At 47.2% G+C, this 13,331-nt stretch overlaps 1 protein-coding gene across 2 annotated transcripts in view; it reads left to right on the forward strand.

Moving 5' to 3' along the window:
- Positions 1-6,722, forward strand: part of SOBP (sine oculis binding protein homolog) — a 152,094-nt gene extending 145,372 nt beyond the window's left edge. For both annotated transcript variants that reach the window (XM_056124974.1, XM_056124975.1), the window contains one exon: positions 4,730-6,722. In XM_056124974.1, the coding sequence (XP_055980949.1) occupies positions 4,730-6,718 (1,989 nt within the window). In that variant the 3' untranslated portion in view covers positions 6,719-6,722. The remainder of the gene's footprint in view (positions 1-4,729) is intronic.
- The last annotated feature ends 6,609 nt before the right edge of the window (positions 6,723-13,331 follow it).

Here is a 13,331-nt window from a genome sequence, read left to right on the forward strand (position 1 = left end):
TCTGCCTTTACCCCATCTTTTCTCAGAAGCCTAGCAAATGTATATATCCTGCCCATGTGGGTAACCTCATGGTATACTTTGGATTTGACTTTGGACGTTTATATAAAAATAAAGGCTCAGTTGCCAACATGAATAGCTTGCTTTCTTTCCAGGGGAAATACAAGATGGAAAGAGTTATAGGAACCAGAAGTCCTGCCTTTTCAGTTTTCTTATATCAAGAGCAAGTGATATTTCTGCTGAGGCAGTGTCTTTTGAGCAGTTGAGCGGTGTATGTTGCCACACATTCATTTCACAGGAAAGGAGTGAATCCATCAGGCTACTGAGCTTATAAGTACTACCCTGGCAGCCAGCCACCAAAATATAAATACTCTAAATGGACTAAAGGAAATGTTCGTTCTGTTGTTTAGAGTTGGACACATCCCAGGAAGGTAAATTGAATCTTTTCTAGGACTGCTGTTACAGGGTTGAATGGAACACACGTTTGTTTATCTCCTTTGTGATCTTTTTTGTCTTCCTGGTGATACATTATGTATTTGTGATACGAAGCATTTCAGCTGTCTCACTCAATGGCATCCCATTAGCTGATTGTTCTGTCCCCAGATTGCCATCGTGAAACAGCTCCAGCCTTTGCTCTGTCCAATCTGGGATCTGTTAGAGAGAGAAGTGGAACCAAAGAGGCCAGATTCCAACAGAAACAAAGCTAGGGTAGAATTAGGGGGAAACCGTTCCAGAGCCCAGAGTTGAAATCGGCACTTCTTAATCTTTATCTTTTAGAATATCTGAGGGAATTTCGGTGCTTCTTGGCACAATGAGGAAAAAAATAAACAGGTCTTGAAAAGTGAAAAATCAAAAAATCAAAAAATCAAAGCCATCTGCAGAAAAAGATGGGATGAATACCATATACCACCACAATTCAGAAAACCCTAGTTTATGAGATACATACTGTGTATTTTGTGAATATGCTAATGTTGTTTTATTAAAGAGAAAACATACAGCATATATTTTTCACCTAACTACCACATCTTCAGTAATCAGCTCCAGCTCTGACGATGAAATATTTCATTACTAGAAGTGTGTCATTAGTTTGATGTAGAATGCATAATGGCACTGCTTTTTACTGCTTCACATGATAGAATCATTTGGGCCATAAATTCATTGACCTCATCTGAAATGATGTAGCCTATAAGCTAGACCTGATTCATTATTTCTTAAGTGACTTTTTTTTCTCTAGTAATTTTGTCCCTCATCCAAAAGATTGCTTTTCTGTGGTATCAGATGTTTAGATCAGTGTTCTCAGTTGAAATACAGTCAGACAGGGAGCCACACATTCATACTTCCATGACCTAAAACAGGATCATCACAAGCGATCACTCTGGTACCTAAGTGCTTTGGGATGTTGCAAAGAAAATCAAGTAGCTAACCAGTAGGCCTCTGTTTTAATTGAAAAGTCTGATGAAGTAGAGTTTGGCTGTGAACTTGGATGTCTATAATTATTTTTTAGGTGGAAGTAGATTAAAATATGGTGGAGTATTCTCATTTGATAAATTGAGGCCAGTATGTGAGCATGCCTTATTCATCAGTGAGTTATTGAAAGTGAAGGATGAAAAGAAGGAACATTTAAATTATATTTAGATTATTTTTTTGGACTCCACTTAAAAATATTTATTTAGCTTGAGGAAACAGCGGAATCCTCGGGAGGCAAATCATTCAGTTTGGCAATTTAAAAACCAATCAAAGATTTTATAAAACTCTTCCCCCTTATGGCTAAAAAATAAGATCCAAAAGAAATATGCCAGAATATTGGGTATATTCTTTTAATTAGTTTAATTCATTGATAATGCTATTTTTAAAAAAAAATTCATGATTAAAGAAGCTGCTTGTTCTCTCCTTTCAAGTGTATAAATTTACATTTTAGGCTACAGATGCCTAATATTGAAACAGAATCAGTTTCATTTTATATTGGAATTTGAGTACCACACCATTGTATGTTGATGTTATAAAAAGAATTATTTGAAAATAGGAGCCAGTGAGACTGGAGCAATAGTATAGTGGGTAGAGCAAATGCTTTGCGCACAGCCGACCAGGGTTTAATCTCCAATACCTCAAATGGTCCCCTGAGCCCACTGGGAGTGATTTCTGCTTGCAGAGCTAGGAGTAAGCTCTGAACACTACTAGGTGTGGCCCCAAAACAGACAAAAAGGATCCAGGAGATAGTAAAGGAGATTAAGCCCAGGCCTTGCATGCTAGAGATTCCAGATCATTCCTGATACTTCAAGTATCTGCAGTGTATCTCTACAGACTCCGAGCACTGGTCCAGAGTAGCAATGCATCCTCAGGGTCTAGCATTTAGCCACAGTTCAGCCAGGCAGAAAATCACTGAGAAGGGTCCTTCAGATCCTCTGAGCATTCCCTGCCAAAGAAAATAAACATAAAGGTACCAATTTAAGCTCTGTGGGTGTGGCTCAATGATATGCACATGCCTGATATTTATGAGGCGCACTTGGTTCAATCCCAGCCCTACAAAAAATAAATAGCAGACATGCATCAAGTGTTCCCTAGTAGTTCATTTAACTGTTTTTCTAGAATCTTGATAATTTTGAAGGTCTGATGGATTCTGTATATCTCTTCTCATTAGAGGTCAAATCTGCATTTATTTATGAACTGAACACCTCAACTCTGATTTTTTTCAAAGTGACTTTGGTTCTGGATAAAACCTAAAACACAGGAGTATGTGAACATGGAAATGGTTTGCTTTGCAGCAAGTGTTTTGAAAGGCCACTTTGACAAGAGACCAAACAAAAAAGAATGTGTGCCAGTTTGCATTTGTTACTTCATCTCATCCCATCAAGTGTATTACCTGCAAATATCAGCAAAAAAGAGAGAACAGGAGTAGAATGGCCCCATATGAGTCATGAGCATGCACACCCACTGTCATATCCCAGCATGCAACCACTGTTTACAAGCAAGGAAAGCTGAGAGTTAAATGAGATGAGTAATCAAATGCCCAGCATATGTTGTTTTTGCATTGTTTATATGACCAATCATTATTAAAATGTATCATCTTTTAATGCTATCAGTTTACCATAGTTAAGAATCAACATCACGCACCAACAGCAGAACAGCAGACACCAACCATGATGAACAAAAACAGGGATCCATTTAATGCAATATTGGAACCAGTGTCTTATTGAGGAAAGACTCAGTTGGATAAAGTCACCATTGCACTGTATTTGAGAATTCTGTCTCTGTTGCCATATGTCTTAAATACTGAGAAAGTGACCAAAAAGAAAAAAAAGAATAAAAAAAATGTATGTGTAGTGTTCACTCAGAAAAGTACGGCACTGAAAGAACTATTGAAAATTTTGACATCTGTTTATCTGTTTATAGCTATGGCAAGATTATTCGTATTAATTCTTGTTTAAAATGCCATATGAAGGAAAGACATTTGTGCAAACAAGAGTCATATTTGAATTGTAGATCATGTCTTCACCATCTGTGAGAGCTGATGGTGTTGCAAAATTAATGTGTTAATGAAATCACAATAATTTCTCCAAAGTAATGGGTTCTAAAGCCGAGAGTGACTATTTTTTGAACTTTGATGTCTAGTGATTTTCAATTGGGAAAAGCTCTCAGCCTTTAATTAGTTCTGCAGCCCAACTCTAAAATAAATTTGGTGATGTCTTTCTTTTGCCAGGAGTAGATTTGAAGGGGGGAAAGCCATAACAACTTTTGGAAAACGTTCTCTGGTGTTTGAAAAGTTGTTAAATAAGACTGCCTGCCAAGAAATGTCACCAAAAATTCTGACTACTGAGAGAGAGTGGGCAAACAGCTCAAAAAATAATTCTAGCTTGCTGCAACATCACAGGTTGGGAATAACTAAGCCTCACACAGACTTCATGACTGATTCCAAGTTTCCCCTTGGAAGCAAGACACAGTGATGTTCAGCGCTTTGTGCTATTGGTTAACCCAGCACACCCTTTTCCAACTACATTATCGAATACAGGGAATGGTCTCAAGTGACTTTGCAGGAGAATTTCAAGGGGCTCTATTTTGAAGCCCAGTGAACTTCCTAGGGAACCCTTCTCTCCAAAAACAGTTTAGAGCTGGGTTTATCATGATCATCATTGACCAGTGAAAATGTGCACATGGGGATGTAGACTTCTATCTACCTTCAGTCATTTTCAGAGGGAACAACACAGACAACAAAGTTCCCTAGGGATGTGGTCATTGCTATTCCAATAGTTAATATTTTGTGTTTTCAGTGGAGATAGTGGTCATTGCCATTCCAAGAATCAATATTTGCAAAGCAATTCTAGCCTCGAAAGAGCATGTTTTTGTTTATTTGGGGGTGGGGGCATGCGCACAGGTGCTCAGACTCTATTCTGGCTCTGTGCTCAGGGGGGTTCTCTCCTGGCAGTGTTGGGGACTGTGTGCTGCCCTGGCCAGCCACATGCAAGGCAAGTGCCTTAACCCCTATCCCTTATCTCGAGTCCTCCAAGAGAAATCTTTTTACAAATAGTCCAGAATTTTACAAATCTTTTGACTTCAGAATCCTCCTAAAAGGAATCACTTGAGATTAAAAAGATAAAATAAAATAAAACCCAAACACACTTGTGCAAAACTGATTAAAAGTTGAAAGAACCTTTATGTGAAACATAACGCTTCATCTACAAAAGAAAATTGCTGATCTTTCTTTGTCTTCTTTTTTGTTTCCATTCCTGTGTTGTAGGTATGTGACTGGTGTAAGCACATAAGACACACAAAAGAATACCTGGATTTTGGGGACGGGGAAAGAAGGCTTCAGTTCTGCAGTGCAAAATGTCTCAATCAATACAAAATGGACATTTTCTACAAAGAGACACAGGCCAATCTTCCAGCTGGGCTGTGTAGCACATTACACCCTCCCCTGGAAAATAAAGCAGAAGGCACCGGGGTGCAGCTGCTCACTCCAGACTCTTGGAATATACCCCTAGCAGATGCTCGGAGAAAGGCCCCCTCCCCGGTGGCTGCAGCTGGCCAAAGCCAGGGCCCTGGCCCATCCGCGTCCACCACTGTCTCTCCATCTGACACTGCCAACTGCTCTGTCACTAAAATCCCCACGCCAGTGCCCAAGTCCATGTCCATCGGCGAGACTCCAAACATCCCTCCGGTGTCCGTCCAGCCTCCTGCCAGCATCGGGCCCCCGCTGGGCGTCCCGCCACGCAGTCCGCCCATGGTGATGACCAACCGCGGCCCTGTGCCGCTGCCCATCTTCATGGAACAGCAGATCATGCAGCAGATCCGCCCACCCTTCATCCGGGGGCCGCCGCACCATGCCTCCAACCCCAACAGCCCCCTGTCCAACCCCATGCTCCCTGGCATCGGGCCCCCGCCGGGCGGCCCCCGGAACCTGGGTCCCACTTCCAGCCCCATGCACCGACCCATGCTGTCGCCCCACATCCACCCTCCCAGCACCCCGACCCTTCCTGGGAACCCCCCGGGCCTGCTGCCCCCGCCACCCCCGGGCGCCCCGCTGCCCAGTCTCCCCTTCCCGCCCGTGAGCATGATGCCCAACGGCCCGATGCCCGTCCCCCAGATGATGAATTTCGGGCTGCCGTCGCTCGCCCCGCTGGTGCCGCCGCCCACCTTGCTCGTGCCATACCCGGTGATCGTGCCCCTGCCCGTGCCCATCCCCATCCCCATCCCCATCCCCCACGTCAATGACTCCAAGCCCCCGAACGGCTTCTCCAGCAACGGGGAGAACTTCATTCCGAGCGCCCCCGGCGACCCCTCGGGGGCGGCGGCGGGGGGCAAAGCGGGCGGACACTCGGTGTCCGCGCGGGACTCCAAGCAGGGCTCGTCCAAGTCCTCGGACTCGCCGCCGGGCTGCTCGGGCCAGGCCCTGAGCCTGGCGGCGGCGCCTGCAGAACTCGGGCGCGGCGGCGGCGGCGGCGGCGGCGGCGAGGTGGTGGACCTGACGCGGCGCGCGGGCAGCAGCCCCCCGAGCTCCGGAGGCGCGCCCGGCTTCCCCGGCGTGCTGCAGGGCCCGCAGGACGGGGTCATCGACCTGACGCTGGGCCACCGCGCGCGGCTGCACAACGTGATCCACCGCGCGCTGCACGCGCACGTCAAGGCCGAGCGGGAGCCGGGCGCCGCGGAGCGCAGGACCTGCGGCGGCGGCTGCCGGGACGGCCACTGCAGCCCCCCTGCGGCCGGCGACCCGGGCCCCGGCGCGCCCGCCGGCCCCGAGGCCGCCGCCGCCTGCAACGTCATCGTGAACGGCATGCGGGGCGCCGCCGAGGGCGCCAAGGGCGCCGAGCCGCCCCCCGAGCAGCCCCCCGCGCCGCCGCCGCCGCCGCCGCCGGCCCCCGCGCCCCCCAAGAAGCTGCTGTCGCCCGACGAGCCGGCGGTGAGCGAGCTGGAGTCGGTCAAGGAGAACAACTGTGCCTCCAACTGCCACCTGGACGGGGAGGCGGCCAAGAAGCTGATGGGGGAGGAGGCCCTGGCGGGCGGCGACAAGTCGGACCCGAACCTGAACAACCCCGCGGACGAGGACCACGCGTACGCTCTGCGCATGCTGCCCAAGACGGGCTGCGTGATCCAGCCTGTGCCAAAGCCCGCCGAGAAGACGGCCATGGCGCCCTGCATCATCCCCTCGCCCATCCTCAGCGCCGGCCCCGAGGACCTGGAGCCTCCGCTCAAAAGGAGGTGCCTCCGGATTAGAAACCAGAATAAGTAAGAAACAGAGAGAGAGAAAGAAAGAAAGAAGGAAGGAAAAAAAAGGTTTGTATGGCCTCCTCGGAGCGCCCCTCGGCATCGCCAGCCCGGCGGGAGCCACTCTCCGGCAGGCAGCTGGTGGGGGTGATGGGGCGCAATGCTGGTAACCCGCCTTCCCTTCCAGCTTCCAGGATCCCCTCGTGCGCTCACACGTCTGATCCAGCCCCATTCCCCACTTTTTCTTTTTCTGCAGCCGAGGAAACCGAGTAAAGGCCATGCCCCAGGCCTACTCCAGGAGAAACCCAGTCTCCAACCCGACCTGACACAATCACCTGACACGAGCATTTGGTTCTTAAGCACACCTCTGAGATTCACCTGGTGGGAACATGGGGGCGGTGAGGAAGGAGAGGTGGCTTGGCCCCGGGCATGGTCTCCCATGAGGCTCTCAGACTCTGGTTAAGAGGATGAGCTGGTAGATTCAGGGTGAGAATGGCCCAGCTCAACCAGCTGTTCTGTCTCCATGGATGTTCCTGTGCTGGATAAAAATAAAAAGCGAACCACCTGGCGTTGCTTATGCTGCTGTGGGCCTGGCAGGGTGTCTGGAGCAGAAGGACAGGGCTACTGCCTTCATGGTGTCCCTAGCTTGCACTCCCCAGGGCAGGCCCCGAGCATCACTGACTGACTGTACTTTCTGATCTCAACTGGGTTTCCCACCTCCGCAAAGTACAAAGCCTTGCCAGGAAAAAAAAAAAAAAAGAGCCTCATGGTTGAAGTGGATGACAGGTCCCATCTTTGAGCTGGTGGGGGAAGTCTGCTTTCAGTAACCAGGAACCGTTGATTGGTAAGAGCTCAGAAGGGAACTGGTCGCATGGCTCCACACTAGCCAGAGGTGTCCCCTTGATGCTCTCACCAATCTGCTTCCTACCAGCGAGGAAGATGAGCATGGGAGAGCACCCAAGGAAGAGCAGTGAGTTGGAAAACCAGCATTCATCTCAGGCCGGGGGGCGGGGGGGGGGGGCATGCCTGGCGCTGGTTCTCTGCCCACAAAGTTAGGATAGCAGACAGGTTAACATCTGGCCAAGGTCATTAGCTGTCTCTTGGAGAAGAGAAGATATTGATTCTCCTAACTTGTGCATAGTTTTTGCTCCGGAGCTGTGGAGATACAGAGGTAGAGATGAGCCTCTGTATGCCCCTCAAGACACAGTAGTCTGAGGGTGAAGAACAGGGAGAAAGGAGACCTGGGGCTTTGTCACTGATACTTACTGAGCTCTAGGTTTGTACAGTGTGATTGTCTTTGTTCTACTGATGAGGTAACAGACATGAAAATAAGAATGTAAAAAATAGCATACAGCATTAAATCATTTAGAAATGAAGTAACTTGGGAAGCAGAGTGGAAATTCAAATCCCAGTTATTTGACACTGAAGCTACGTTTTCTTGTTTCCTTTTCTGGACCACACCCAGCAATACTCAGGGTTTTCTTCTGGGCTCAAGGATCACTCCCGGCAGGGCTCAGGGGACAGTACTGGTGCCAGGGATCAAACTTGGGTCAACAACATGCAAGGCAAGGGCTCTAGCCACTGTCCTATTGCTCCAGCCTTACAGTTTTTTTTAAATGCCTCTAAGTGAATAGGCTCATCAGTCTCTTTATTGCTCTGCTGGAGCACATCCTTTTATTCACCTCAGTCTTGAGGGAATGTTCTAGACAAACACCAAACATCTTGGTTTTCCAGCACCACCCTCACCAAACCTATAACACTAAACCATTATGCCATGGTGAAATGAAAATGCCATTCTAGTGTGGATGAGAACCTTTGATGTGGCATACCTAGATGTATGTTAGGTCTCTAATTTGGCATAGCTCTCATTTGCCTACCTAACTTGTAGCCTGATGTTGTCAAGATTGGGGAGGGGAGGTGTGGATATGGGGGTAGGGAGAGAGCTGCTTTCACAATCACCAGAGTTTGACATTTCCCTTTCCATGAATGGCTTTGCCAAGATGAGCAGAATACTAAAACCCAGCCCACCAGCCCTACTAGATTTTACATCTACAAAGTTCTGCTATCTCGAGGCAGATGACTTTAACCTTCTCATAGTCGCCCCTGATTTCGCTCCCAGAGTAATTTATTCTGGTTGATGAAGCAAGCAGTAGTGGGAAGAATGTGAGAAAAAAAAAAAGAAGTGATGGCCCCAGGAAAGCATTGGGAGTGGTAATTTGAAACACATTCTGGTATCACTATTCAAATGACATTAAGGAAAATATGGAAGGGAAAAAGATCTTGCTGCCATTGCTGGATAAGAAGTGACCAGGTCAAGAACAGTGTCACTAGTCCATAAGTAGTATGGAGTCAAGAACATAAAAGCACAAGCTATATGATGGCTATTTGGATCATCCCTGTTCAGAATTTTTTTAAAGATCAGACAGGGTCTTAAATGCAGACATGAGTCATTACTAAAGATATTAACCTGGCTACAGCATTCAGAAGATGCAGAGATGAAATTGCCCGCTGCCCCCTGAGATTGGAAAGTTCTTTTGTGACGGGTCTCCCAGAGAAATTACAGCCTTCTTCTAATGTCAGAGCCATGCTTGCTTGGTAAGCTACCACAGGCTGACAAGGCAAGTGATTTAAGTCGGAGCAAACCCGCCTCTCCCCCACTCAGTCCTCTTCCCTCTCGCCCACCTTCCGTAGTGAGCGCCTTGTCACCATGCAACAAGGGCCAAACCTGCCACATTCATTCCTGTGCTCTGTACATGTGGTGCAGCTTTTCTTTCATGTCTTCAGAATTCCAGCCTATTTGTTAGGTTGCGGAAGTGGTAAACGCCGACAATCAGTTAAGGTCGCGTGACTTGCACTGCCCTGACGGTGAAGACTGGTAACAAGGTAAAGCCAGAGATAAAAGCACTAAAAACCAAAAATGAATTGGGGCTGTGTTGGGGGTGTGTGAGGGGAAAGCAAGTGGTGTTGCACGTGCTCCTCAGTGGCATGTATCCTTTCTTACAGGGGACTCAAGCAGTGACCTCAGCGCTCTTCCTTCTGTTCATGGTGCCCATCCTTCTTGTTCCCACGTTCATATTCAAAAACAGTTTTAATAGGTGCACAGCAGATTGTATCTTCAAATGAATCAAGGATCCAGGTGGCTAATGTTATCTTCCTACAAGTCATCATATTTGCCCTTTCTTGAAAAATTACAGAATGATTTTGGTTTCCTTTACCATTGTGAAGTGCCACTGTGCCCGGTTACCTGACTTTATGCGTTCTTGTTTGTTGATCTGATTTCAGTGGGCAGATATTTTCCTAGATGCAGAACTAATTAAGTTTAGTTGAAGATTTTAAAGATTTGTAAACTTCCTTTCATCTTCAACTAGAAGATGCCAAATACTGGTTCTGCAGCTTCTGTAAGATGGAAAATAATGTGCCTTCCCCCCAATAATAAGGGAAAAATGTATAAACAGTTTCCAAACTATTCTGTCCGCAAAGAATTCCATTTACAAATGAAATACTCCCTTTTTTGTCTTTGCCTTGAAGCTTGGGGGATAGCTGTTTGTATTTGTGCATTTTCTGAATTTCTACCATTAACACTTGTTTATGGTACATTGGGGAGTTCAGAGTAACCATTTGCAAATGTTTGGGGATATTCAAAAGAAAATACCCAGCCACCCCTCTGTCCTTGATTTTCCAGGGACATGACATATCTTTAAGTAAAATAATCAATGGAAAAAATGTGCCCCTCGAGTAACCCTTTCACCCTGACCTTTTCCATTCTGGAGGGGCAACAAGTCCAGCTTCCCACCCTGGAGGGTCCCCAAATCTAAACCTTTTCCTCTGCCCCTGGTTGCTTGGTACCCCTCCTATTCCCTCCATCCTTCTCCCAGACAGCGTAGAGTCCACCAGCTTTTTGGGGGGAGAGTGGGGATGAGGGCTGTCGTTTGAGGTTCAGTGATTGGTCTTGGGGCCACAATCTCAGAAGTGACTGTTGGGGGAGGGACTCCCTTTATTAGGAAAGCTGAGTGTTAGAGACAGGTAACGTTCTGCCAGTTTCATTTTTCTGAGAGGTTTGAGAGTACAGATTGTGGGAAGTCAAGTTCCTGCTTCATCATCTTCATATTCTAGAACTTGATCTTTGGAAAGTTCATTCGCCACCTCATTTCTAAAGTGAGTATTTCCCCAAGGAACCAGAGGGCAGTGCTGTGCTAGGTAGTGATGCACAGAGCCACAAAAAATCAGCCAGGGGGTCTGCATCAAGCACCCATGTGAGGACTGGGATGTTCCACGGGGTTGTTTCAGATGCAGAGAGGAGTTTTCTGGAGTGGCCAATGTGGAGATGGCCCTTCACACATTTCCCCAGGGCTGTGAGATCTCTGTTAACCTTCTGACCAGGTCTCTTGAATGTGCGAGCATCTGGCTTCGAGGTACTCTTTCAATCCACTTAGGATGGAATAGGAACTGACATATGAAATCAGGTATTTATTTCTTCCAGGTGTAGTCATTCATCGTCAGCAGGGCGGGTGGTGGAGAAGCACAGGCTGTAAGAGGAGCTCACTCTCTCAGTCAGACAAACATAGGGATTCCCTGGGCCCTGGTGTCCAGACCTACTGTGCATGTGTGGCAGCTGCACTTCTGCCCCATAACTAGTCCCCGGATTGGCTGGCAATGCTAGTAGTTACTGTAAACTTGGACAGGCCATGCCCTGAGGATGTGAGGGTTTCAATATTTAGGGCCTCAGGGAGGAAAAAGTATGTTCTACATCTCTGAAGGATGACCTTATAGTATCACCCGAGTTGGTGGTTTTCCTGTCAGTAGGAGGAGTGATTCGTAAGTATCCTTTAGACCTCAAAAGAAGGATGATGAAGAAACGAAAAGTAATAAGTTGGATGCTGCCTCTGCTCTTGAGACTTCCAAGATTTAAACCTCTGAGGAGAGGCCATCCTGCAGTGGGAACCTTCTACCTGTGGTTGGGACTGAGGGACGAGAATGACTAGAGGCTGAGAGGTAACCCCAGAGAGCCGTAGAGAGCAAGGCATGGGCTGGGAACCTGGGGGCATCCCTGAAACCACCTCCCCCCTAAACCAGCGGGGTACCTTTTTTTTTCTTTTTGGGTCACACCCGGTGATGCACAGAGGTTACTCCTGGCTCATGCACTCAGGAATTACTCCTGGTGTTGCGGTGCTTGGGAACCATATAAGATGCTGGGAATTGAACCCGGCCAGGTTGGCTGCGTGCAAGGCAAACACCCTATTTGCTGTACTATTGCTCCAGCCCCCCAGCAGGGTATCTTTACCTGGAAAGAGTGTGCCCAGAAGAGGGAAGATGTTTGACTGGCTAGGAATAAGCTTGTGGAAATAAGCCTGGCTAGCAGTGACTCACTCCTCTACCGACCTGAGTGTGACCATCAGGGTTCAGTCATTTTCGCCTCCCTTCTGGAAGGAAATGGAGAAATGGGGAAATGTCTGGCAGGTGTTTGAGGACCACTACAGCATGAGACATTTAACTCATGTCCTGGATTCTCACTTCTGACACTCAGCCTTTCCCAGATTCTCCTGTCAGAAATGGTGCCAACAGGACAGCGGGTGGCCATTCTGCTGTCCTGCACAGAATCATTTTGTAAATTTTCAGACACCATTTGAAACACTGTCTTATATAGAGGCATGTTAAGGAAATGCGTTCTGCATGTGTAAACTTTTTTTTTAATGCCTCAAAAGCACAAAAGGAATCTTACTTGAGAGAAACAACTGAGCTTTGAAAGATAAACAATTTAGAGCTGGCATTGTTTCACAAGGCTTTATTCTCAAGGAAAAGGAGCAAATGCCATTTCAGATACCAGCTCTAAATCCTAACCTCGTAGAGTTCTTCTCCAGATTTGTGGATTTCCACAGCATCGTGGCTGAGAAATGGTAGGCTGAAGTGAGGAGTGAGAGAATGTGAGCCCGACCAAGGAGGAGCAAAAACTGCAGCACGCACATACACGCCCACCAGCACCCCTTGCTGTTTCACTGTTTCTTTATTATTATTATTTTTTATTGTATTATAATTATTTTTGCTTTTGGGGTCACACCCAGCTATGCTCAGTGGTTACTCCTGGTTCTGTGCTCAGGAATTACTCCTGGCAGTATTTAGGGAACCATATGGCATGGTGGGGATTGAACTCGGGTAGGCTGCATGCAAGGCAAACGCCCTACCCATGGGACTATTGCTCCAGCCCTGTTTCGCTGTTTTAAGGGAGCATTTGAAAGACTCTAGAGAAAATGACCTGAGCGAAAGCAACAACAGCAACACAATCTCAGGCTCTGATTTAAAGTAGTGCCGGAGTACACTAAACAGTCGTGCGTGGTCAAATCCATGATACTCGGATGTGGATTCTGAGCAGGGAGAGCACCCGCTGTAAGACTCTCCAGGAAGGACTGGGATCAGCACAGGGACAGCAAAGCCTCCTTTCATCCAGGTATTTGCCCCACTACTGGTTGGCTTGTTATTTATTTCTCCTCCAAACCCCTGGTCTGTTGTCTTTTATAGCAAACTGCGTTTTGGTTTAAGGGGTGAAAAGGACACCAAAATGTGTCTGAAAAGCATTTTAAGAACAGAAGGGGAGACATACTTTATAGACTCATTTGCTATGAAACATTGACCTAACATCCCAA

The sequence above is a fragment of the Sorex fumeus genome, unplaced genomic scaffold, assembly GCF_029834395.1.
Source record: "Sorex fumeus unplaced genomic scaffold, SorFum_2.1 ptg000054l, whole genome shotgun sequence".
Classification (NCBI taxonomy): Eukaryota; Metazoa; Chordata; class Mammalia; order Eulipotyphla; family Soricidae; genus Sorex; species Sorex fumeus.